At 39.3% G+C, this 26,379-nt stretch overlaps 1 protein-coding gene across 1 annotated transcript in view; it reads left to right on the forward strand.

Moving 5' to 3' along the window:
• The first annotated feature begins 15,199 nt into the window (after positions 1–15,199).
• Positions 15,200–26,379, forward strand: part of LOX (lysyl oxidase) — a 19,859-nt gene continuing 8,679 nt past the window's right edge. Inside the window, 1 exon segment of the mRNA XM_010561701.1 lies at positions 15,200–15,313. Coding sequence (XP_010560003.1) covers positions 15,200–15,313 — 114 coding nt within the window.

The following is a 26,379-nucleotide window of genomic DNA, read 5'->3' on the forward strand; positions in this document are numbered from 1 at the left end:
CTATGACCTGAGGGAGGCATCAGATCTGCATCCTCCATGTCACTGACTGCTCTGGACACTTCACCATTGGTTAAAAAGCAGTGCCATCTGCATTCACTGTCTCAAAAGTATGTGAAATGTCCGCATGATTTCTTTCCTGGAGGGTAGTTTATATGCCTGTGGAAAAAAAGACAGAAAGAAATAAACAGAAAGTCACTAAATGCAGTTTGATCTGAACAATACATACATTTTTACTTCTTTTGTTCAACAGAAGGTAAAAACATCTATTCACAATATAATCAACATTTAAATGGCATGGTAGCCATCATCTTTTTTCTCACACGAATACCGCTACCACTGTACTCTTAAGCCTACATATAATGACTTCTGCAGTCATTGCTTACAGGCCTCTCCTTATGTTACGACGCAACAAACAGAATTTACTTTCGTCCATTTTGTGAACAAAGGCAAAACCTCATCCTTTTCAAAGCCTAGCCACTGGACTCCAGCAAGGTGCTCTGGAGCAGTTCTGTTTTGAAATAATGTTACAAAAAATCTGAAACCTTCTATGCTGGCATAACATGAGAAGACCCTACAGAAATCGAAATGCCAGACTAGCAAGCTGGAATTTGCCTGTGTTGCTGACTGGGGAGGGAGAAGAGGGAAGAACAGTACACATTCCTACTCCAGAAGGAAAAACCTGGTTGTGACTCAGACAGGGGAGAATTTTTTCCAAGAACAGTTCATCCTAGTGAAACTAAGACACTCATGTGGTGTTGCCAAGGTCATCGACATTTTTGTTTACTTGATCCTTAAAGGGAAATTACCAAGTTAAAAGTTGTGGGCTGTATCCTCCATGTGGCAAACTGCTGCAGCTCCAGTGTAGCCACCATGGGTAATGGCACCACAGGTTTCACATTGTTTCTTAGGAGTTCTTTTTTCGTGTTATTTCAGTTTTGCATTACATCCACTTTTCATAATCTCTCCACGGTTGATTTCTGAAAGTCAAGCTGTTTCACAGTCTGGCTTTCCTATATGTAACCTTACTGTTTCATGGTTGCAAACAAATTAGTGAAATACAGACAAGAAATCTTGCTTGAAGTCAAAAACAATGTAAAGAACATGTTGTATTACTGTCTAAAGCAACACCGGGCTGTAACTTCCTGCCACTTGCTATCTCCTACCTCCTCTCATTCCCAGTCAGCTCTTGTTAAATGACTGCCTTTTTCCTCCTTTCATGTACCCCCTGAGATACAACAACTGTCTGAAGCCTAAAGATAAAACATGGCATTTATTAAATGCTGAGTCCGTGTAAGGTGTAACCTCCCTATAGAACAAGCTGCACAAAAACATCATCACTGTTTTTACAAAGGGCAGCTACTCCTTGCTGGTGGCAAGCATTTGAAAATACTCTAGTTAGTGCCATTTTTGTTATCTCAATGTGATGACTTCCCTCCATGGTTTAAAAATCATGGGATTTAACCTTAGCAAAGTATCAGTGCTGAGCTCTCCTTATTTGCCTTCTGAGTGGAAAAGCACTCCTTGCTGGCCTGTAAGGGGAGGTACAAACGTAGTCCCAGATTCATGGGGTCTAAATTTAACCAGACAGCCAGTGTTTCATACTGCCTATTACATCAGCATTTTGCAGGCCTATGGCAACACAACAGGCCAGATTCAGCAGAGTCCTAGCATCAGAAGTTATCTGATTTTTCAATAAAAGCAGAGATCCTCACACACTCAGATAGCTTGGGTTTTAGTTTTAAGAATGCTATCTCTGACAAGAATTCTCCGCTTGTACCTTTTGTCTCTACTCACACACCTGAACTGTGTGTTGTGAACAGGGCAAGTTTTCTCTGCTATGACCAGGGAATACAGGGACCTATTCCTCAGTTGAAACTTGCCAATGGTAGTGATATGCTGCCATTAGTAAAATATTAAATGGCTATCAGTAAAGAGTAACCTTCTGTGCAATTGTCTGCCTGACTAAATTCATGAAATCTGGAGTCTCTTTGATGCACCACAGGTCCTCTGGAAGCCTAATCCTCCCATGCATCATGGGGGAACCTGACATATACAGTGTAACTACGGAGAGTTTTATTTACAAACATATTCCATATTATTAACAAATCAAAATCCACAGTGTAAGATAGATTATACTCCGTATCTTTCAGTCATTTATCCTACATAGTGCAGCATGGTAGTTCCTAGCAATACTCCACAGGAAAACTTTTGTATAGGTTATTGCTTCCACATCTTCTTCTCAACAAGAATAGGGTCCAGTTTCCTCCAGCCACATAAAGCCAGTCAGTCAGAAGCCGCTGTCATTTTATGCCTGACCTCACTATTGCTTAATAAAACATCTTCCTGTTTTGGAAAATGCTTGGCTATTCAAAGTACAAGCAGAGACCTGCAGGGACCTAGTAGTCCCTTCAAGTAGCCTTACTGTGAAATACAGCTCAAGGGGAAAGTATACTGAAGGTTTAATAACAAACATATTTAGAAAACAGCAAATAATCACATGGGAAACCACATATTTCAGCACATTACTCTATGCAAGATTTTTTGTTGCAGAACAATTACTAAATCAGTGTTGATTATTAAGAGACTTCTTTTATGAACAAACATTCTCCTTAATAAAATTACACAAGACCTACACAAAATACAAACTTTATCAGACAGCTCTGTCTACCAACAGCCTCTGAATATCCCTAAAAAATCCAATAAATTCTTCTCCAAATTTATTAGAAGACTGTGTCCATTAAGCAGCCAATTTTTCTTGTTCCCTCGAGAGACTGCTTACGGCAAATTTTACTGTATTTCCTTCCCTCCTGAGACTGACTTATAATAAAAGAAAAACATTTTTCCCTGTGTAATGCATTTTCCAAAATTACATCAGTGTCCATCCACTTCAAACAATTTCTAACAAAGGCCTTGTCCAGCTGGGTAAACAAAAAGATTTTACATATATTTCACTAAGCATTTTTTACTTTTTTATTATGAAATATTAAGGCAACACCTCTTGCCAAAATCCATCACTACTCAGATGAATAATTATTTACATGTTTAAACTGGGGTATAGGTGCTGCTATTGTCACAGCAGAAGTTATAAAAAAACATTCTGGTGTAATGAACTTGTAACCTTACATGAAAATAGGGCATTAGTATGCAATACAGTTTAATGGGCTTACACAGCAGCCTTAAGGCAACATGCCTCTGAAATAATAAATACTGATTGAACAAAAAGATAAACTGTTCATGCTGATACACCCGTCATAAAGAGAAAGATGAGCAGTGTAATGTATCTTTAGCTTGTTCTCTTTTTTAGCAGATTAAATGCAGATCATTACCAAAGTCGATGAATAGTGCACAACTATTCCCAAACAAGTAGCAACACAGGCAGCCAACCCAATGCCCCTTAAGAGAAAGCTGTTTTCATCCCCAGCCATTGAGGGCATGCACTTTGAATAAGCTTAGAATGAAGATTTAAGCATAGACTTTGGGTTTTTGTTTTTTTAATTAAAAACATAAAATCCAAGGAAACAAACCCAATATAAGCCGTACTTCTTCCTTTGCTGCTTTGAGTAGATTTTGTTTAAAGCTGTATTGGACTCCATTTAATGTTAAGGAAAGGAAACCCTGTTCCTGAGGACAAGATGAGTGGCAGCATGGGCAAGGGAAGGGTGCTGCTGTTTATGGATTGGTCTCAGCAGCTCAGGCTCCGCCCTCCCCCCCGCCCTTTTTTTTAAGGACATGAAGACAGCTGACAGTAAGTTGACAATACAGAGGAAAGACCTCATTTGACTTGTTGCATAGACCTGAAATCCTTTTCAAACCAAATCCAGCTCTCACTTACATTGTCATGATCTCAGTGGAGTCAAATTTTCTTGTGATGTGCTGCTATTCACTAGAGAAAATTGAAGAGAAAGGAACCCTTCCTGTACTGTTTTTTAAACACACTGATGAGTGCTCATTGCTGCCAGAGTTATCCTGACTGCAGTGTCTCACCACAGAAACTCCATGGAGTCCAGTTTTTTGAAAGCTGCAATGTAAATCAGTAATTACTCATTACATGAGGTACCAATTAAGCTTGCTTGTTTCTTTATGTCAAGGTTTCACTTTTCCCCAATGACATGTGTTAGACTATCAGAAAGACTAGTGACTGTGTAGCTGATTCACAAGTGTGTAGCACAGGAGTTCTGGGTCTTGCTCCTGGGTGGTCTTCCTATATAATCTTTATGGTCAAGGGTCATTCCTCATCTAATGACAACTGAGACCTCTGCATGCCACCATAACACAGTAATATGTTGTGGTGGGTTAGCCTTGGCTAACAGCCAAACTCCCACCCAGCTGCTCACCACCCCTTTGCAGCAGGACTGGAAGAGAAAATAGGTCAAGAAAGTTCATGGGTTGAGATAAAGACAAGGATATTGCTTACTAGTTGCTGCCATGGGCAAAACAGATTAGACTTGGGGAAAATTAATTTATTTTATTGCCAATTAAATAGATTCAGATGGTGAGAAACAAAGACAATAAATAAACCCACCTTTCCACCCCCACATTCATTCCTTCACTCCTGACTCCACTATCCCACCCTAAGTGGTACAGGGGGGTTGCAGTCAGTACACAGCAGTTGCCTCTGTGCTGCTCCTTCCTCCTCACACTGTTCTCCTGCTCCAGTGTGGGTCCTCTTCATGGGATAAACCAGCTCTTCAGGATAAACCTGCTCCAGCATAGGTTCTTCATTGGCTGCAGGGAATATCTACTCTGCCATGGAGCACCCCCTCCTCCTTCTTGGACCTTGGTATTTCCCTGTGTTGTTTCTCACTCTTTTTATTTTCTCCTTCCCTCTCTCTGGCATTTTCTGCCCTTTCTTAAACACACTTTCCCAGAGGCACCACCAGCATGGCTGAGGGGCTCAGCTGTGTCCTGTGATGGGTCCATGGAAGCTGGCTGGGCACGGCTGTGGCCAGCATGAGGCAGGCCCTGGTCTCTTCTCATAGAGGCCTGCCCTTGTAAAAACCTTGCCATGGACACCCAGTACAAATGTACACTATCATATTTCCTAGCTGTACAAAGAGGTGCTTGCCATAATGCCTGTTTTGCTATTTTACTGTATGCTGTGACATTGTGTAATGCAAAGTGAAAACAATTTGTGATTGGCATGTGGTATAAAACTTACAGTTTAGTAGTGTTGAAGATTTGCAAAGATACTCTTCATGTTCTTTTTTCCAGCAAATTTCTCCACATCATTCTGTCACCTTCCAGAAAACATTACACAAACTCATAGATTGAACCAGGTGTGAAGATTAAACAGAAAGGAAATATAAATAAAAGAAAACAAATACTGTATATAGAGCAATTTAATCATCTAAACAAATCAAATCAAAATCAAATCAAATCATTAAATTTGGAAAAGACCTCCAAGATCATCAAGTCCAACCATCAACCCAACACCACCATGTCCACTAAACCATGTCCTGAAGTGCCATGTCTACACATTTTTTGAACACCTCCAGGGATGGTGACTCCACCACTTCACTGGGCAGCCCGTTCCAATGCCTGACAACCCTTTCAGTAAATAATTTTTTCCTAATACCCAATCTAAACCTCCCCTGGCGCAACTTGAGGCCATTTCCTCTCATCCTATTACTAGTTACTTGATAGAAAAGACGAGTACCCACAAAGATGGCAGCCAGATATGTATGGATATGCATGTGTGTGCTTGTGTATATGAAGAAGAGAGGGATAAAGAAAGAAAAAGGGGGACAGGGGGAGAGTGTGAAGAGAAGGAGGAAGGGTAACTTGGGAACTTGCACACTCCTGACATTATGAGGCAATGCAAACAGCCACAGATGCAGTCATTTACAGCAAAAGAAAACATATGCATTGGTGCAGACTGAACTAGGCTCACACAGTGGTCACCTGCCTGTAACTTACCCAGTCAATCTGTACTGTAAAAGATCCCTCCATTTCTCTGCTGCAGTGCCAAAACTGGAAAGAACATAGAGGTAAAATAAAAAGGATTAGGGAATTGTACAGAATTTCAGACATGGAAGGCAATTTACGGTGTCAGATCTTGGCTGAAAATAGCAATCTGTTGTGGACAGTGGCGGCTAAAGCATATCGGATTCAATCCGTTATGACACATCACAGAAAAATCAGCATCTGTTTGAGATTACACCTATAACAAGTATTTTAAAGAAAGGAATTATGAAGGCAACTACAGAAACTATGGACTTTAAAACAAGTCCTGAACTCTTGGGACTAGTAATCCTTCCTGTAACAGCCCCTTAACACTTAATGGCCTGAGCTTTACACAAACTATGAGCAATAAAATGCAGTGTATCATGTGGGCAAGAAGCAGAAAAATCTGCTATTGGGAAACTTCTGAAAATTAAAAATGATATATGCAATGCAAACACATTGTGGCTGCACTGGACCCTGAAGTATGGTGAAGTAAACAGGGAAATGCTTTCACATTTAATTGCTTTTTTGAAGCACACAAACATTTTCACAAGAAGAAATTTCCAGTCCTCATCTTTTTGATTCTGAGAGATATTTATTCTTCCTAGCCTCCTTTTTTCTTGTCTTTTCAGAATTTCATTATTTCTCAAAACAGGACTAGAGTAAAAATTACTGATAGGAGGAAATGAGAAAAAAGATATTTTTGAAATAGAAAAAGAGGTATTTTTAGCTGATATGTTTCAGGAGTGGTGCTGCCCTAGACAAACTTGTCTGACAGTTTCCTACTGACCCATGATTTGTACTGGGTCACTCAATGTATATATGAAATAAAACCTCTCCTGGCTTTAGTACTTACTGGCACACAAAGAGAGATGCAGTACATCAAGTACTGTTTTAATTCAGTTTTAGAGAGTGCCTGCAGGTCAGGATAGGGTCGAATTGACTAAGCATTGAGAGGATGCTGCTATGAATTCTTCTGCTGGAGGAAGTAACAATTTATATGGCTATCAATGTTTTATATTTCATAGCAGTACAGTTGCTATTTGTCTGTTTTCCCAGAATGTTTACAATCAAAAGAATTGCTTTATTAAAATACAATGACAATTCCTTAGGTCAGGGATTTTTGTGCCTTCAACTCTTACTGAAAGCATAACAAAACCACTTTCTAAATACATACAAATGATTAAATTGCTAAGTAGTACTTTTCCTTAGCAACCGTATTGCTGTCTATTGTATGGAATGATCATAGAATCACAGAATCATAGAATACCAGGTTGGAAGGGACCTCAAGGATCATCTGGTCCAACCTTCCTTGTGAAAAGCATGGTCTAGACAAGATGGACCAGCACCCTGTCCAGGCGAATCTTAAAAGTGTCCAATGTTGGGCAATCCACCACTTCCCTTGGGAGATAATTCCAACGGCTGATTGTTCTCATTGTGAAATATTTTCCTCTTGTTTCCAATCAGAATCTCCCCAGGACTAGCTTGTACCCATTACCCCTCCTCTTTTCCATGTGACTCCTTGTAAAAAGGGAGTCTCCCTCTTCTTTGTAGCCACCCTTTAAATACTAGAACACGGTGATAAGGTCTCCCCTAAGCCCTCTTTTCTCAAGGCTGAACAAACCCGGTTCTCTCAGCCTTTCCTCATATGGCAGGCTTCCCAGTCCTTTGAATCATCTTTGTGGCCCTTCTCCGGACCCTCTCCAGCTTGTCCGCATCTTTTTTGTATAGCGGGGACCAAAACTGAACACAGTATTCCAGCTGTGGCCTGACATGTGCTGAGTAGAGTGGGATAATGACTTCTTTATCTCTGCTGGTGATGCCCCTGTTGATGCAACCCAGCATCCTGTTGGCTTGCTTTGCCACAGCAGCAGCATGCTGTTCACTCCTACTGAGCTTGTTGTCCACCACGTTCCCCAGGTCCCTTTCCACAGAGCTGCTCCCCAGCTGGGTAGATCCCAGCCTGTGCTGCACTCCTGGATTATGTTTTCCCAAATGCAAGACCTTACATTTGTCTTTGATGAACTTCATAAGGTTCTTATTAGCCCATTCTTCCAGCCTATCCAGGTCTTCCTGCAGGGTGGCCCTCTCTTCCAAAGTGTCCACTTCCCCACTCAGTTTCGTATCATCGGCAAACTTCACCAGGGTATACCTGATACCATCATCCAGATCACTTACGAAGATATTAAACAGCATTGCCCCAATATCGATCCCTGGGGGACCCCACTTGTGACAGGTTGCCAGTTTGAAAAGGAGCTATTTACCACCACCCTCTGGGCGACCTGTCAGCCAATTCCCCACCCACTGCACAGACCACTTATCTAGACCATAACGCATCAGTTTCTCTGAGGAGGAGGCTGTGGGAAACCATATCAGCTGCGGGAAACTGTATGATTTATTCACTTGCCTCAGACATAATCTGGCACCTACTTTTAACGAAAACTGACCATTTCGACTTTTCTGGTTTTCCTGTCTCTATACCTCTTTTCCCCGTATGCAAGGAAAGAAGCGAAACTTACCCATACGTATATGGCATCACATCCTGCCCTGGAATGAGGCTAAAGCATGACAGCAATGCTAGTACAAGACTATGTGCTCCAAGATTTCTTGCTTCATGTTGCTTATTGGAGCATTTCCCCATCTCGTCCTTGTAGATCTAGCTAAAACAGGTGTCTTTTGCTTCATAAATAATATCTCGTCTTTACTTTGACTATAAACTGCAATAATATTTGGGAATAATGCTCTTTTCCTGTAAAATTGGGAAGTCAACTAAAGCAACTAGTGCTTTAGTTCGTATGTTGGAAGTGGTTCATATTGACTAAAAGTCTGAAATGGCAGGGCTACCAGCTGCAGGACCTTTGTTGTCAAATTGTGGGAAGGGAATTGTCAGCTGGGTAGTGCAAAATGATGAAAAAATCGTGTCCATTTAGTTGGGACAAAGTGGGTTTTATAGGATGATAAACAGCAATCCACATTTGGAGTGAGTTAATCAGAAGAGTAGCCAGAGAAAGAAGAACTGAAGGAAAAAAATAGAATACGCAATACCTTATGCCCCAAAACAGACAAACAGTTCAGAGAAAATTTCTATTTGGGATGACCACACCTGAGCCAGGAGCATAGAATCATCCTTATGAGAAATCACAGGCCATCAGATTGCCAGGAGTGCCAAAAAAATCTAAGTACCATTCACAGGTATAATTAAAGCTTTATATAGAGTTGTGTCTGGTTTTGACTATATAAAAATTCTTGAATTTAATTTGGGCTGGGGACTTTTCAGGTTGTAATTGTCTGACAATTAAAAACACTATTCCGCTAAGTTATTGATTTGAATTTATTTATATAGGTGAAGAATATGTGAATTATAAATACCAGTGGCATATCAGCCTTGCAAAATTCTGTTTGTTCACTTATACCTGATAAATATGTTGTTTTGACAAGAAAATAAATTATAAGTAGTTTTTGTGTCAATCAATATGATGCAAGTATAAAGGGGAATTTATATGGGTGTAGTTGTTACTCATATTATCACTTAGCTTTTATGCCAAGGCTAACATCCTTTCTTTCATGAACACTTCTAGATATATAATGGCTGCAAGTTATCTAAACCCAAATTCTACCCTCATCTCATGTAACATACTGTACCTGGAGCAACACAGCACTTCCTGCCTTTGTGCTGGACAACAGGGTTAGGTAGCAGTGACTCAAAAGAAAGCTGTCACCTGGTGAGTTATTATCACCATATAGTGCAGTATTTTATAGCAGTATGCTTTCAAAGAGTCAAAGATAGCTAACCATATATGGTCTAACTTCTTCTGGACCACATTTAATATATTTCTTCTCACCTATTCTCTTGTATCGCTTTAGCTAATCTCCAGCTCTCCATTTAAATTTCCTTTATATTTATGGTTTCCTAAATATATTAAAAATCTTTTTAAAAGAAAAATATTTGCCACTTTTCAATTTCCAGTGGGTTTTCTGATCTTAGTTAAATAAATCATATCACTTAGAAATGAGATTGGAACACAAAATGCTGTGAAAAATATAATGTTTTAAAAGTATAATTAAAAATCTCTGTCTGGCTATTAATTTGGTGCCACTATTTGAAAAATCAAGTTAGTTGATCTTCCCCCTGCCACACCTCCCCCCCCCGAAGCTAAGAGGAGAGAAGCAAATGACTACCTTATCAAAGAATAAATGGCAAGATGATGCAGATAAAAGCCAATTCATCTTATAAACTTTATACACTGTAGAAACAAAGTGGGAAATAGATGTGAAACCACACAAGACTTTGGGTGATGAATTTGAGTTCGTTTCACCAGGGAACATTATTGTCTTGATAGAAATTAAAACTATACCGTGAGCCTTACTGTAAAAACTACTGTACAAACATGAAGATTTACTAAAAGAAAGACAGAAGTGGTGCTTACTTTTCTAACAGTTTACATGCATTATCTCCCCTTAAAAGCCATAGGGTTTTTCATGGATTTGGACCTGTTCTGAACAAAGCTTGTAGATATACAAAGAATAATCTAAGTGTATCCACTTCTGGAATACCTCTTTATTTTCAGTTTAAACTCCAGGAATCTCTCACCTTAACTTAAAAACACTGATGTGCCTTAGACATTCACTCCCTCTACCTGACACATGATGTAACCTCTTTTATAACCTGGCTGCAGATCTACCTAGCACAATGTAGCATACAATGCCTAGTGACTACTGTTTGTTTCCTATTATACTAACAGTCACTTTATTTCTTTACCCATAAGGGCAACTGAAACTTCTAACTCCTTTTTGTGTTACCATATTATATAAAAGCCAGATTCCAGGATGTGGACATTTCCACTAAAACCTACCAGTATGTCTGCTAAATCTGGCAGACAGATTATTTTGGGAGTACTATGAAGTTATTTTAGACAAATTCTTTAGTCTAAACATTCACTTTAAGTCTCATCCCATCACAAGTTAAAGAGTTCTCTTATGCCTGGGAGGTCCTGGAACCACCAACATTCTTCCTGGACAATTTGGGATCTGAATGGAATTATCTTCAAATGGAGAAGATTAATAAATAACATAGCTACAGGAAAAGTGAAGATTCAAGAATGTCCCAATATTCTGGCTTTCAGGACAGCACTGTATCGGCATGTTTGTGAGAGTCTACAAATTTGTGAGATCCAAAACTTTGCTTAAATAATTGTAGATCTTCATGTAATTGTTCTAGCAGATGAAGTAACTGGGGTTTGGTAAATTAAAATGCCACATATGAGGAATTAGACTTTGCAGTATAAAACACAGGGCCTTGCATTAAAACCAGCAAAATCTAGGCTAATTCAGTATTATGTCTCAGTCACATCCCCAGGCTTACTCCTGATGTGACCCTTATGAAGGTGTTCTTGCAAAACACCTGGCTAGCTGGCTGTCCCTCCCACTTCCTTGGCTGTGAGAGTCTTTCCCCAGGTGTGGGCCTTTACAGTCTCATTTTTTACTACTCCAGCATTCTGATTTCACAGAAACAGGACAGCAGGTCAGAGAATAACTTTCTAAATGAAATGTAGTAATTCTGTTTACATTTTATACATATGTACACATTTGCATGTATGCCTAATAGACACACAAAATATATATAGATATAAATATATATATATAAATAAAATATCCACCTGATAGTATAGGTTTGCAGTGCAGGTGAAAACAAGCATCTGATACATACAACAGGATATAAATAGCAGTAAGAAGCTTCAGTCTATATGGGTATCCAAGATGATTTCCTTCAAATTTATGAACATGGGAAATCAGATCCCACACTCCTACATAATAAGACTGTTTACATGGAGTCAGAACCAGTGCTACTTCTCTTTTCAATGTCTTTTCCATCTCATGCCATTAACGCTGCACTTAAAATTTCTCATTCTTCTGGACAATAAATGCAGGCCACAGGGTTCCTAATTCAAAGTCCTGTACCACATATGCCACCTGTATAATGTATGCTTCCCCTGCTATTACCCAGCACAGGATGGCTAGTGGGTGAATATACCAACAGGCTGTGTCTGGGGTGATCCACCTTGGGAACACATACATAACCTGGAGAAGTCAGCAGGCTGCAGCTCTCTTGAGCGCAGCTGCCTTCAGACTACTGGGTTGAGCAGATGCTTATGGGTTCTGTCTTCCATTATTTTCTCAATTCAGTTCACAACTCCTGCATTGTGCCCTCTATATTACCCAGCAGTAGTGAGTCCGCAAGGTAATTATATCCTGGTGAAAAAAAAGGTTTTTTTCTCTTTTTAATTTTTTTTTTTTAATGTAAACTTGGCAATAGTCATATTTTTGAGTACTGAAAAAAATTTCTCCCCATTCCCCTTCTCTGCAGCAGTCATGATTTTTAATGTCTATCATTCCTCCGCCTTCATCCGTTTTCTCCTTTATGAAATGAAAGATCTTATTCTAAGGAAAGGCTCACCAAATTAGAACATAGGAAACTCTGACTTAACATTAAGAAAAATAATTTACCACGAGGGTGGTGAAACACTTGGATGGACCCAGAAAGCGTGTGGGATCTGCATCCCTGGAGATATTTGGAACTTGTCTGGGCATTGCCCTGAACAAACTACTAAAACCGGGTCTCATATGTTTCCTGAAGAAACATACATTTTTACCCTCTGAGAGATCCCTACCTGTAATGATTTATTATCTCATAATGGCTTCCTTTTGTTGTAAGTGTTTAAGGCAGGATGTTATCAAAAGCATTTTTTAAATTCAAGTATTGACTAGATTGCCCTAAGTGTGTGTCCCAGACAAATTCCACAACAGCAGAAGGAGCAAACAGAGTTCACTGGGTCTGAAAAACTGCCTGTTTATAGTACACTGATGAGAGAGGTCATTTGTACTACCTGAAAAACCATGTTCACGAGTCATATACTGGACTGGAAAAGGAAAAAAAACTGTCAGAGGAATGCATAATGTTCTCAGGAGACCCATTTTGGATACTTTAAACCTGAAAAATTACCAGATGAAACCAGGAGAGGGCAATGAGCACACAGAATATTGTTGATAGCTAGAAAGGCCCAAGTTCCTGAATGCTATGGTATTTTCCTTTTTTTAATCAGGCAGTAAATATTTATTTGCCCCATCATTGGCTCTGAAGAAGCTGCATTTCTGAGGTTAAATATCATCACATTGCACACGATAAGTCTAAGGGTCTTTCAAAACAAAAAAAAAAGGTTTCCACATCAATCTTGCTAAAATAAAAAACAATTCAGAATTGCTGCTGAGAATTTCCTCTTGGGCTAAATGGAAGAATGTGTTTTACTGGAAAAATTCCCAGAATTAATGCCACAGAAATTTGCATTAAAAAAACCAACAATCAGCATTTAGAAGTGGAAAAACCATTGCAAAGATCTGTTCTAAGAAATTGCTTTCACAACAGTCTTCACATGAATGCACTTTCTGAGTTCCTTCTTTCCCAACTGTTATTATTTTTAGGCAGCCTATTTAGTGCATTTTGATCTCTTTCAGAACCTTTAACTTCTGGTGAACTCTGAAAAAATCTATCTGTTCATTACCAGAAGGAGGACAGCATTTGTTTGGTTTTCCCAAAAAGAAAGCTTGCTGCTATATCTGTTGCTGTTAGGTCCACTACAGACATAAACAACAATAAATTGTCCTGCTGGATTGAGGCATATAATTTTCTTAGTTTTCTTTAACAGGAAACTCCCTTTAAAAAGACAGGGTAACTTCTAACTTCAAAGATGCTGAAATACAAAAAGAAAAAAAAAGAAAAAAGAAAAAAAGAGCTGCTTTGGCTGAAACAAAAATAACCTTTTCCAAAAGCAAATGAATAAGGTACATCATTATTCTCAGGTGTAAACAAGGACAGGGGTTTAAACTGGAATTTTTTTATAGATGAAGTGGAAATATGTTCCATCAAAAAAAAAATTCTTCAGAAGCTTGAGTCCTGATTTTTTATTTTTCAACCTTAGTAATTTAGGTGGCATGTGTTGGATTCTGGTTTTGTCCCAAAGGTATTGGTTTAACATTTTATAACATAATATTTAAAGTCCTGAGGAATTCAGAGTACTTTCAGTATCCACGGGAGCAAACAAACACATATTGCCTGCATACCTAATAGTCTAGTGGTTTACCGTAGTGAGAAACTGCCCACCACATTTTATGGTTTAACCTCAGTGCTTAGTTTTTTATGGGTTCAAATGAGTTGAGTTTGTGTTTCTCAAGGATATCACTATCTCACACTTGACATACATAGTTTGTTCACTACTTGGAACATCTTTCCAAAATAATGTATTTTAAATGTCTGTATAGTTTATGAAAACACGATTTAATGTGATATAAATAACAACATGACCATTTTCTGTCACAGAAAATGACTGAAGTAAATCTTACATTCTTAAACAGAACAAACTCTATTATGTATAAGAGCATTATTTTTATAATTGGGGTGCTATCACTTTGTAGGCTGCTTGAGAGGAGTACTCCTCGGTAAGGATTTGATCACATAAAGCGTGGAGCTGGACCAGACAGCTGGGAGTGAACAGGTGAGACAGGACTGACTGGGTCACACTAACAACAATGGAAATTTGTCCTTTGTTTCTGCCCTCTGTTTGCTATCTTTTAACCCCAAAGAAAGGAACCTGGCCAATTTCTTCAGGTATGGGATATAGTTTACCTGATGTATTTTAAGCCTGGGAAAAAGCTGCAAACCATGATGTAGGACTGAGTACATGGAGCTCTGCAGTCCCCTGGTACCAGGCTTTTTTTGAGCAGTCCCTCCACCCACTATGCCTTTTCACTAGAATGTGGATCTTAAATGTAGTTTTATAACCTACGATTGTGTGTTCTGAACATAAATTTTGAGCGGTGAAGGAAATTGAATTTTTTTAAGTGATGCAGTATTCATTCTGATCTCAGTGTTTAGAAAGCAAAAACCATGTAACAAAAGAGAAGAGTTAGCAATTTCTGTTAAATAACGTGTTCAATGGCTCCTTGAGAAAGAGGCATCAGACTGTCTTCACAAAACTTGCCAAAATGCTTCTGGGGGGTAAGCAGGTCTCCTCCCCCCAGCTGACACTCACTGGTGGTTTTTTCAGTCCACTAGCACTCCATTGTTTGGCATGAAGAATGCAAAGTTAGATAAATACATCTTCAGCACACCAGATACCATATCCAAAACTGTTCCTTTACAGCAACACGCTCCTTTCTCACAGGTAGAAAACCAGTGAAGGACAGTGACTCCAAAGAACGGATAATGGTAGGGTTCATTTCAAAAGGTTCTTCAAAGCTGCTGCAGCTCTTCAGCACAACCCTGGCCCTCACCTATGAAGAAAGCAGCCAGAAGGGAAAAGTGAGGGACCTTAAAAAGGTGAGTGAACAGAACAGTGAACAAAACTTTGCTTTATTTTTCTTACTTCTCCAGTCACTGCTTTTCATGCTTAAAACATGTTCATGCTTGTGTTAGCAGGTGCTTTTTTACTACAGGTGCTGTCCTGAATGACAGCTTCAGTAGAGGTGTTCAATTCAAATTATAAATAAGGAACAGTTTTGTTTTGTTGTTTTGTTTTGAAGTGAAGGGAAAAACTATTGCATCAGCTGACTTTGGGTTGTGGTGAACTCTCTGTCATTTGACCTCTTTAATCCAAGACTGTCTTTCTAAAAAAGATATCTTAGCTCAGCAACTAATTATGACCTTTATGCAGAAATTACTGGGTGAAATTACATTGCCTGTGTTATGCAGAAGACCAGACCGTATAGGTCCTTCTTGGCTTAAAATATTGTAAATCCAAATTCCAATCCAAATTCTAACACATGTAATCTTACTTATGGATTTTCCCAGAGGTTTCTATAAAAGAATATTTCATTTTCTTCCTTTCCAACACTGCTCATTAACACTACTTTAACAGAGATGACACGCTCTTCCTCAGTGGTGTGCAAAGAACAGTGATTGGAGAGATTTCTATAATGTGCTTTTGAACCTTCCATGATGTTTTGCAAACTAAAGTTACTACTTGTTATTGTTTAGTCTTTGGCAAAAGACCTGTAAGGACAGTACAGTAATGATGGAAAGGCAAAAGGTAGTTTGAGAAAGACAGTAGCTTGCCCTTCTTAATTAACACAGGCATTTTAAATTGTACTCTGCTCCTACTTCCCACCATAGTCAAATTTAAACTTTAATCAACCAAAGTTTTACAACAGGAGAGTTGTGCTGGAAACCATTCTAATTTTAATGCAAAGTGAAATGCAAAGCCAGAGTTACAATAAAAAATGTGAAAAATACAGGATCTGGAGGAATTTTCATTCCTCAAAAAATATATCACAGGACATATACAAGCACATTAAATGCTCTACTCTCAGCTGCAAAGTCCCACCCTGGTATAACTCAGCTGATTTCCATGGGAATTGTTCACTATAATTGAGTATTGTCCACAAAACTTTAAAGGGGAATTCAGACACACTATATTCCTTCCGTGTCTGTAGGGGAAACACCTGCTTCTAGAACCAGACATTCAGTAAGCTTCATCTGCCTCAAGCAGCATCTTTGCTTCTTAAACTTGCCAATGCTTATTCAGGTTCTCTCTTCCTACAGCATCTCTTCTGCTGATATGATTCCTAGAGAAGGCCTATAGGAGTTCCTATAGGCTCTGCTCTTTATTCCTCAAGAGGTCCATGACAGTGAATAAAACAATGCCACCAAGTCAAGACTTTCTTATTCCTTATTGATTTCTCATGGCTTTTTGAAGAAACTCTTTCTGGCTTTCTCTAAGCAGCTTGACTTCAGTGGAGCAGTCACAGTAAGCTTCCACTAGGAAAAGCAGGAAACCTAGGAGCAGTCACACCTCCCTATAGTCCTTTCAGATAGTTGTGCTAGAAGGTGTAATCTGTCATACTATGACTGGTGAGACACCCCATTCTGCAGAACAGCTACCCTACTGTTGATCTCTCCAAAACAAAGCATGGATGGTGACCAGAAATATAAAATCTCCTAAAGCTTAGGACTGTATGTATTTTTTTAGGATGGTCTATGTATTTGTATAGTTTCAAGAGTTTGATTTTGTTCAAGTTATGCTGGGATATGGTACTTGTACCTAGATACAATATTATAAAGATAGATACATACAGGAGTTTTTGCTGAACAAGTACAGAAGGAAATTAGCATGGTAAAACTAGACTAAATGAAAAACTACTGTGGGTTTAGCTGTAGATTTACTGGGAAAGATAAGTAAGGGGTTTAATTGCTCCTGTTTTTCCCCACCTCATGTCCTCACGTCCTGTTCCCATGCCACCACACAGATAACTCATACAAATCCAGCCACTGTGTGAAACCCCAGCTTTTCCCTAGCACCTCCAAAGCTACAGAGAAGTCAGTGTTGCACCAGAGTTGACTGATTGTCATCTGTTCTCTCCCTCATCCCATTGCCTATCCTCTTGCAGATGCTGTTGGCAGCATCACCCCATTGCCTGACCTGATGCAGTCACACAGCCCAGACATAGATCACAGAGGACAAAACAAGTCAGCTGGAGGGATGGGGAAGGGCCTCCACTTTCTCAGATGAAGGCAGCGGCCACCTCTGCCCTACAGTATTCAACTGAAATTAGCACAACTGATTATATATATTCCTGAATAATGTATCTATTTTCATGGGAGTTTCTGTTTGGCTACATAACATCAAATGTTGAGACAATTTGGAATGCTTTGAACTGACACACATGCAGTGCAGTTAAACCAATTTTTGTGTTAGGCTTCAGCTCAGACAGAATAAACCTGGCATACCATGAGAGTTTCTGAGCTTATGCTCAAAGATTGGTCTTCAATTAGTAGCTGCTTGAGTCTGTTCACTGTGACGAGAAAATAGTATTTACTGTCAACTTTTATTTCAGCTCATTAAAGCCAAACAAGCACTTTCTAAGTATATCTCTTTTCTTCTACTCTTAGGTGGTAAAGCAAATATGACAGTCATTGCCCTGGTATACCTTTAACATCTTTCTATAAACATTCCTTTCAAGCTACATGCATGACTTAATGTTTTACTTCAAGTAATTTCTCCAATCATCTGAGCAATGAGAAGACCTAAAGTGAAATCTGATAATTACCTGGGGATGAAAATAGGAATTAGATTAGGAATGTATTTCAAAAAGGATTTACTATAAAGCAGAATAGTAAAAGAGTTCATAATATTGGTATGTAAGACAAAATATTATGATGAAATTTAGACCAAAGGGAAAACCACTACGGGTGTTTCATTTGAGTCAGAATTGCTGAGTGTCAACTTTGTTCAATAATACACACAGCTGCATGAGGGCATTCACATGTTCTAAATGTCACATCTGTTCAATACAGCATTCTGTATTCAGTGCTGCTCTTCATATTGCAGCAGTCACCAAAAGTAATAGTCAGGCTCAGTGCCCTACTGTGAGAGTCACTGAGCCTATACATATGAAGCCACGGTCCCTGCCCTGGAGAGCTTACAGACTGGCCTGAGAAAGGGCGTAACAGTTGGAAAAAACCAAGAGAGTAGTAGAGAGGAATGATAATGGGACAAAAATCATGTACTTGGAAATGATGAGAATATGAACAACAAAAAATTTCTCAATAGGTTTAGTGTTCTCTTCATCTTATAAGGAAGGTAAATAAATAAAGTTGGTTCTTCCAAAGACTCATTCAATTAGACACTACTTTTTTCAATCTTCTTAGAATAGTTATGCTTAATTATGCCTTAGAGAAAGAAATGCTCAGCAGCAAAGAAATGCTCACCAGTCCAGACCATCAATTTAGGCAAACTGGCATATCTCCACTATTGTATGTAAGCTGATTTGTTTCAGGACTGGAAATATACCTATTTTCATAGAATCATAGAATGGTCTGCGTTGGAAGGCACCTTAAAGATCACCTAGTTCCAACCTCCCTGATGTGGACAGGGACATCTTTCACTAAGTCAGGTTGCTCAAAGCCCCATCCAACCTGGCCTTGAACACTTCTGGGGAGGGGGCACACACAACTTCTCAGGGCAACTTGTTCCAGTGTCTCACCACACTCATAGTGAAGAATTTTTTCCTTATATCTAATCAAAATCTCTGCTCTCACTTTAAAACCATTGCCCCTTGTCCTGTCACTATAGACCCTGGTAAAAAGTCTCTCTCCAACTTTCTTATAAGCCCCCTTTATATACTGAAAGGCTACTATAAGGTCTCCCCAGAGCCTTCTCTTCTCCAGGCTGAACAACCCCAACTCTCTCAGCCTTTCTTCATAGCAGAGGTGTCCCAGCCCTCTGACCATTTTTGTGGCCCTCCTCTGGACCCGCTCCAACAGGTCCATGTCTTTCATGTACTGAGGACCCCAGAGCTGGACACAGTACTCTAGGTAGGGTCTCATGAGAGCAGAGTAGAGGGGCAGAATTGCCTCCCTCAACCTGCTGGCCATCCTTCTTTTGATGCAGCCCAGGATATGGTTGGCTTTCTGGGCTGCAAGCACATGTTGCTAGCTCATGTCCAATTTTTCACCTACCACTGTCACCCAAGTCCTTCTCTGCAGGCTGCTCTAAATCCATTCATCCCTTAGTCTGTACTAATGCTGGGGATTGCCCTGACCCTTGCACTTGGGACTTGTTGAACTTCATGAGGTTCACACGGGCCTATTCCTCAAGCCTGGTCAAGGTCCCCCTGGATAGCATCCCTTCCCTGTAACAAATCTACTGCACCATTCTGCTTGGTGTCATCCGTGAACTTTCTGAGGGTTTGATCCCACTGTCTGTGTCATTAATAAAGATATTGAGCAGTACTGGTCTCGATATGGATGCCTGAAGGACACCCTTTTTACTGATCTTCATTTGGACATTGAGGTGTTGACTACAACTCTTTGGATTTTCCCCTTGGTGAAGCCATGTTGGCTGTATCTAATTACTTCTCTGTCATCTGTATGCTTTGGACATAGCTTTCAGGAGGATGGACCACATCTGTTTACATAATCCACACAGAAAGCCTTTTTCAGGGTTTACAGATGAAACTTTCTACACATAACTGACTGATAAGCAAAACAGAGCCAATGTGTCTTAATAATATCAAATACTTGCTTGCCAATACCAAGCTAGGAACCAAGACTGAGTTGCAAATGTGAGGGTATTTATTTTAGAAACATCCTGCCCCCTGATCAGACATTTACATTTTGACAACATCAGATACAGCAAAATGCTGCTGGAGACATCTAGGAGGGATTAAGGGCTGATAGATACCTAAATTGTACTGTTTTTCTATGGGTAATATAAGGTACCTTATGAGTCTGAACCTGCATCTCTATCAGAAGACCTTTTCTCAGATAAGTTTCTGGGTCCTACTAGAAGTAGATCTCATTGTGGAGAAGTTGGCCCATCCATCTGTTTCTATTCTTTCCTCATTTCTTTTTGAATACAAACTGCAAACTGTATTTTTAATGGCCTTGATACTTACTTCTGACACATGCTCTCTAATGCAAAGATGTGGGGGTTTTTGTTTGTTGATTACTGTGTATATATTCTTCAGTGAAAACAAAGTAGCAGGCAATTAAAATCCTAGTCTTAGGGATACAGGAGTTCCTCTGCCAGTTCTTTATTACCTTCATCATTGTCCCACCTTTTACGCATTCACATTTGTGTTATGAATGGCATTATTGACTTCTATTTTAATTGAGCCATTGTATGCTACTTTGTCAGTGTAACACAGGATTATTTTCCAATGTCAATTATGAAAATTCACCTTGGAATTTGAAAGTGGGCTCTTCTTTGGTATTTTTACATCAGACATTAAAGTTTCACAAAGAAAATTGCCTGTCTCTGTGACAGCCATGCAAATTCAGGGATGGTTATGAAGATGAAGATGCTAGATGGAAAAGAACTATCAGATCCAGGTATATGGGAAAGTTAGGATTTATATCTACTTGTAAACTAAGCAACCTAGATATGATGAACGAGACATGATGAATCTGGAACTCCTTTATGCTATTTTTACAAAGTTAGCTTTGTTTTAGAGATATCACTGCTGCACTGTCTAACTATCTTTGATGAGATGCATAGTTAAATCATGTTCCAAAATTTCTGCCAACTTGTTCTGCTCTTAACAGTATTCCACTTTGTGAAAGATATACAAGGACTTCTCCCCTGCTGGAGAGGAAAGGAAAATGATGGATTTCAAATGTTATCCGTGCCTCTCCCTTCATACATAACATTCTTAATCTCAGAACAGCCTGGTGAATGCCTCAATTCAAAACTAATTGTTTTCTCAAGTCTTCCTCAGCTTGGACTTACTAGCTGGATTTTTTTGCTTTTGTGCAAAACACACAGAAGGGAAGGATCATCACGGAGCTTTGCCACAACAAAGACATGCCTGTGTATAGAACTGTTCAGCCAAACATTTGCTTTTTCTGAATTTACTTAGGTTTTTCAAGTTTACATGATAACCTCTTCTCAGTATTCAAAAACTTGAATAAAATTAGATAGTTGTGTCTGAGATGGTAGGCAGTTCTTGAGCATATGCTCTGCTTATGAAGACAATTCAGGACTGAACTCCCTAAACAAAAATGTACTGTTTACACATGCACTGTATAAATCTAATTTTAATTTTAATTTTATTAACCTTGCTAAATGAAGCTAACTGGTACGTATCACAGGCATTAATGCACAGATAGTGGGCTTTTTACTGTGAGTGTCTTGGATTTCTATTTCTTTGTACATGTCATCAGACAACTTACTGAAATCAAACAAAACACACCCAGTTATATTACTGATGGTAAGTTTTGTATACCATTGCAATGAATACTTCGAAGACAATAGTTAGGGAAGCTTTCATTACAGACATTGACGCACAAGAAAAGAAATAACTTCAGTGGTTTTCAAATCTCTGATTGAATTTGCAGTAGCTGCCTATTTGTCTATTTATCTCACTTTTTTAGAAATCTTACTTGTTATAGAAACCTTTGGGAGACCAACAGAAAACAAATAGAAGTGTTAGAAAACAATATTCAGAGATGAAACATGCTATAAATTCAAGAAGGGAGAGGCTTTTTGTTTAATTTTCACTGTGCTCTTTTAAAATCTAGCTTCAAGTAAGAAACCATGTAGCTGCATGCTGTGAAACCATTCATATTCGGTTTTACCAACACATCAACACTCTAAACTTAAAAAATACTGCTCATTGCAAACCCTGATTTGACAAAAAATCCACTAACATCAGAAGGCTTTTGTCTTCAGGTCTCATGCAAGAAAAGAACAGCTATCTCAGGTCCTGTAGCTGCTTTTCTTGATAATGCTGTCAGATCCTGCAGAAATGGACAAGTGTGCTTAACTTCCTTCATTGGGAGTAGATACGTGCTATTCAGTAGCTCTCCCCACAGTGTATAAAACAAAGTAACTACAAATTAGTTTTGTAATGCAGATAAATAAACCCAAAATAGTAGACAGGGGCCAGGTGGCATTTTGGCTGATAATTTTGAATTGAGGAGTTTACCTACTGATAAAATTCTAACAATTTTCTTTCTTCAACAAATTTACAAGTTCATTGAAGCAAAAAAAATCTGTGTTCCTTTATAAATTCAGAGCAGAAAAAAATCTGAAAGTTTACTTTTGCACTTTACTTATGGTTGTAGGAAACTGCCTGATTAAAGACTCCAAAATCAGACCTATAAATGGTAGCTAAATTTAACTAGAGGATTAACTTTTGTGAAAATAAATTATTGCAGTCTGCCCCAAAGACTACTGATGTCAGAAAAAGCCTATAACCCTGGTCTCTAATTAAGTTGGTTTGTTAAAAAAACCAAACAACTCATTACAGACTGTTCTTAGTTTCTAGTGAAGTTCACATACTGTAAAGAATATCTTAACATTTTAATTCCAGTTATTAAGGGAAATTCATTACAATTAGGAACCTTTTATTCCAATACATTGACAAGTGAGATTTAAATAAATATACCTCAACCTGCTGTAAAACCTGCTTCAGAAAAATCCATAGTGTTCTAGTGTGCAACAAAATCACCCCATTTTGAATATTTGAATGCAAAAAATTACAAGTTATAAAAAATATTATAAGATATGCAAAACAAGAGAAATTTGAATGATCTAGTTGCAAATCAGTGTTTATGCAAACAGAAGAATCAGAGTAAGTTCTTTGTCTACTGAAGCATAACTTGGATGATTAAACTAAATTTTTCTCAGATACAGAAAGCTGAAACCAGCCACTACTCTTCAACTTTTTCATAGCTACTCCTCAATATCTAACCCTTCAATCCCAAACAAATAAATACGAGCTTCAAAAAAATACACTTAACACATATTAAGTTTGTCTAGTTTCACATTAGGATTTTATAAAATTATTTATATTTCTTGCTTCACGTATGTTACTCTAGCTAAGCATCCTAATTTAACACTAAGCAAGAAAACATTTTAGCCATCCTATAACAACAGAATTTATGATTTTTTTAAAAGTAACATTAAAAGTAACAAATAATGTGACTGGTGTAAACTGTCTGTTATTTAAAATAACTTCCACTTTTCTATACTGTCACACTTTTTTTCATCCACACACAAAACAGTGAGCTTAGAGAACCTTAAATTGTCTCTCTTAGGACATGTACTAAGACATGCCAAATTCAAAGAGCTTTGGTTCTGGGTTTTTTTTTTGTTGTTAAAGTTTTTTTTGAAGAACAGGTTAATCTTTTTCCATTTTTGAGATTCACAACTGCTGTTTAATAGTGGTGTACACATAAGGAGGACTTCAAACACTACACATGCCATTGAAGACATTTTTTCCATTTGTAACCTTTGAATGAGGACTTCAACAATCTACCAATTAATTGGTAATTGGTAAATATAAAATACCTCCTGATCTCAGTTTGTTTGTGATTATTGTGATTACTTACTGATACCTGCTTCAATTAGTGTCATTGTCTGGTGAGGGGAATTTTAATTTCTCAGTTGATATAGACTGGATTTATTTCTGTAGGTGGCGGAAATAAAAATCGCCAGTGCAACAAGTACCCAGACATACCAGTCATTTCATCCAAAAATGAAAGATGTAGGCAAATGCTTAAGTAACTAAATTAACTGCGATCCAGTATGAGAACTGGGCTTTACAAAGAAGCTGTATTAACCTCATGAGAAAGCTTAATACCAGAGTACTCAGGAGTTTTTAGGGCACTTTTAATGCAATCACAGTACCTGGCTTGCTTACCAGGCTTTTAAGGTATTGGAGAGAATTTCACATCCATAGTTCTCGTCACATATACTGGTGGGCTTTTTAATGGTTTAGAGAGACCCAAGGTATAAAAGCTAGGTATAATTAGGTAACCTGTGAGGAGAGGACAGTATTTGAATGGACATAGGCACCTAATGATAAGTGAAGGATGCAACTCTCTAGGGATGCTGATAGTGCTTTTCACGCTTTATGAAACCTATATTAGTGCTTTGGAAAATTAAATTAGTGCTATGGAAAAAGTTCCAAACAACGTGAATGGCTGATAAATGGGCAGGACTAGCCTCAGCTATGCTTTCTCCAGTTTCATGAAAAATAGTTACTTAATAAGGAAAAAAAAATATGGCTAGAATCCCACTGTGTGGAAACATTGTCTAATATCACACATTGGGCAACAACCTGCTGTTTGTAACACTAGTAAGATTTAGAGGAAGATTAGAAAGACAGAAACCTCATTCCTTCAGTGTTGTATTTTTCCTATCTTCAACCTTTCCATTTTACTCAGTCTTAGTCACTGATTGTTCTGGGCAAACCCGTAAATGGAGAATAATATTTTCAAAGCCACAATAAGAAAGATCAGAGAGGATGAGCAGCCCGCAGATATGATGAATAAGAGAACCCAAACCCAACCACCTCTGTAGCAGGCTGCCCAGGCTAGTACTAACTAGAGCATCAGGCACAACCTGCTTGTGGGAAGAGACGAGTTACTGGTTCTGGTTTGGGGCCCAGTCCAGTGGATGGTCCCCACCAGCCTGGTGCTGGCTAGCAGTGGTAACAAACACCCATTTTGCTATGGGGGGTATTCCCCAGTAAGAAGACTTTGCTCTCTTTGATGCATACCCGCCCTGCGCTCCTCGGTGTTCTCCAGACTGGGAATTTTTACAGTCAACTGCTGATTTTCCGGTGATTTTAACCCTGTAGGTTGTTTGGGTGACTGCAGGGAAGTGAACAGTGCTTAAGTAAGTCCACTAGGCTGCACACTTGCCTGCAGTACAGGTCTCCCGAGATCAAGAGCAGAGCAGGCAAGCCTGGTGTGGCAAGTGGTGGGTACCAAGCACTGGTCACAGCTTCTGACCCACCTGTCGCAGGGCTAACTTCGATGCCCAGGATGGCACTGCTGATTTCAGGGGCTACAAAGAGCTACTTTAAAGCTAAGTACTACTACTACTAATGGGATAGCAGTGTAAATCAGAATTCACAATCCACCACAGCCACAATGCAGGACCACGTTTTGCAGGACTTTGGTTATGAAGTGTGAACCATTAGAAGTAATATGCAATTAAAATAAACTACAACAGAAAAAAATGACAGGAGAACTGTATCAAGAACATCAAAGTACAGTGGCAAATATCTGCCCAGCCAGTAGCATGTGGACTGTGAACCTGACCTGGGGAAGCCAGCAGCGGCAGGAAGGTGTCTTGCATCTAGCTCAGTAGGGTAAAAACTTGCAGCCTGGGCTGATTGTCTTTGACGGGAATCACTTAGGAAATATCCTCACCAGCAAACTTTTGGTGAAGGAGAACTGCTGTGTATTCTCCTCCATTCCTTTGCAAGGATTCATAAGCAAACAGCCCTTGGAAAAATACACCCAAAAGGAGTTTTGGCTGAAATCCACGGACCTCAATTCCTTTCCCTGGCTGGGTGATTGGACTTATCAAAACACAGCGTTGATGAACTCTTGTAAAAGCAGGAAGGGAGGGAGAGGGTTTCGGGCCACGGCCTGCTCCTCTTCTCCAGCACGGTTTTGGGGAGACGCTGCCCGAGCCAGGTTTATTTGTTCTGGTGACGGGGCTAAGCCTCTCCCATGTGAAATTTCACTTTTCAATGAAAACTTACTCCGGGAGGAGCACCGCCAGTGTATTTTTCTCGTGTGACTCATAGGCAGAAAACCCAAAAGTCAATAGTCGAGAGTTTATTTGATGGAGGTTTTCTCCTAATTAAGAGGTCATTAAGGGGATCCGACTGTTACTCAGCGCTGAGACGAAGGTCCCCAGCAGCTGCTCCAGCCCGGGAGATGTGCCGGCCAGCACATTTTCCAGAAACATGTTTCCTCTCTCGCTAGCGGCCCCTTCCCCCTCCCCGCCGCCCCGTTTCTAGTCTCTCCAGCGCTGATGAGCTAATAGCATTTTTCCTTTGCATACTTTGGCACTGCCCCACGGCATACTCTGGCAGCCTACGTGTGTCTGAGCGCGCCCGCCCGCCCGCCGCAGGCTCGGCTCG

Source organism: Haliaeetus leucocephalus, unplaced genomic scaffold, assembly GCF_000737465.1.
Source record: "Haliaeetus leucocephalus isolate CR32 unplaced genomic scaffold, Haliaeetus_leucocephalus-4.0 Scaffold150, whole genome shotgun sequence".
Classification (NCBI taxonomy): domain Eukaryota; kingdom Metazoa; phylum Chordata; class Aves; order Accipitriformes; family Accipitridae; genus Haliaeetus; species Haliaeetus leucocephalus.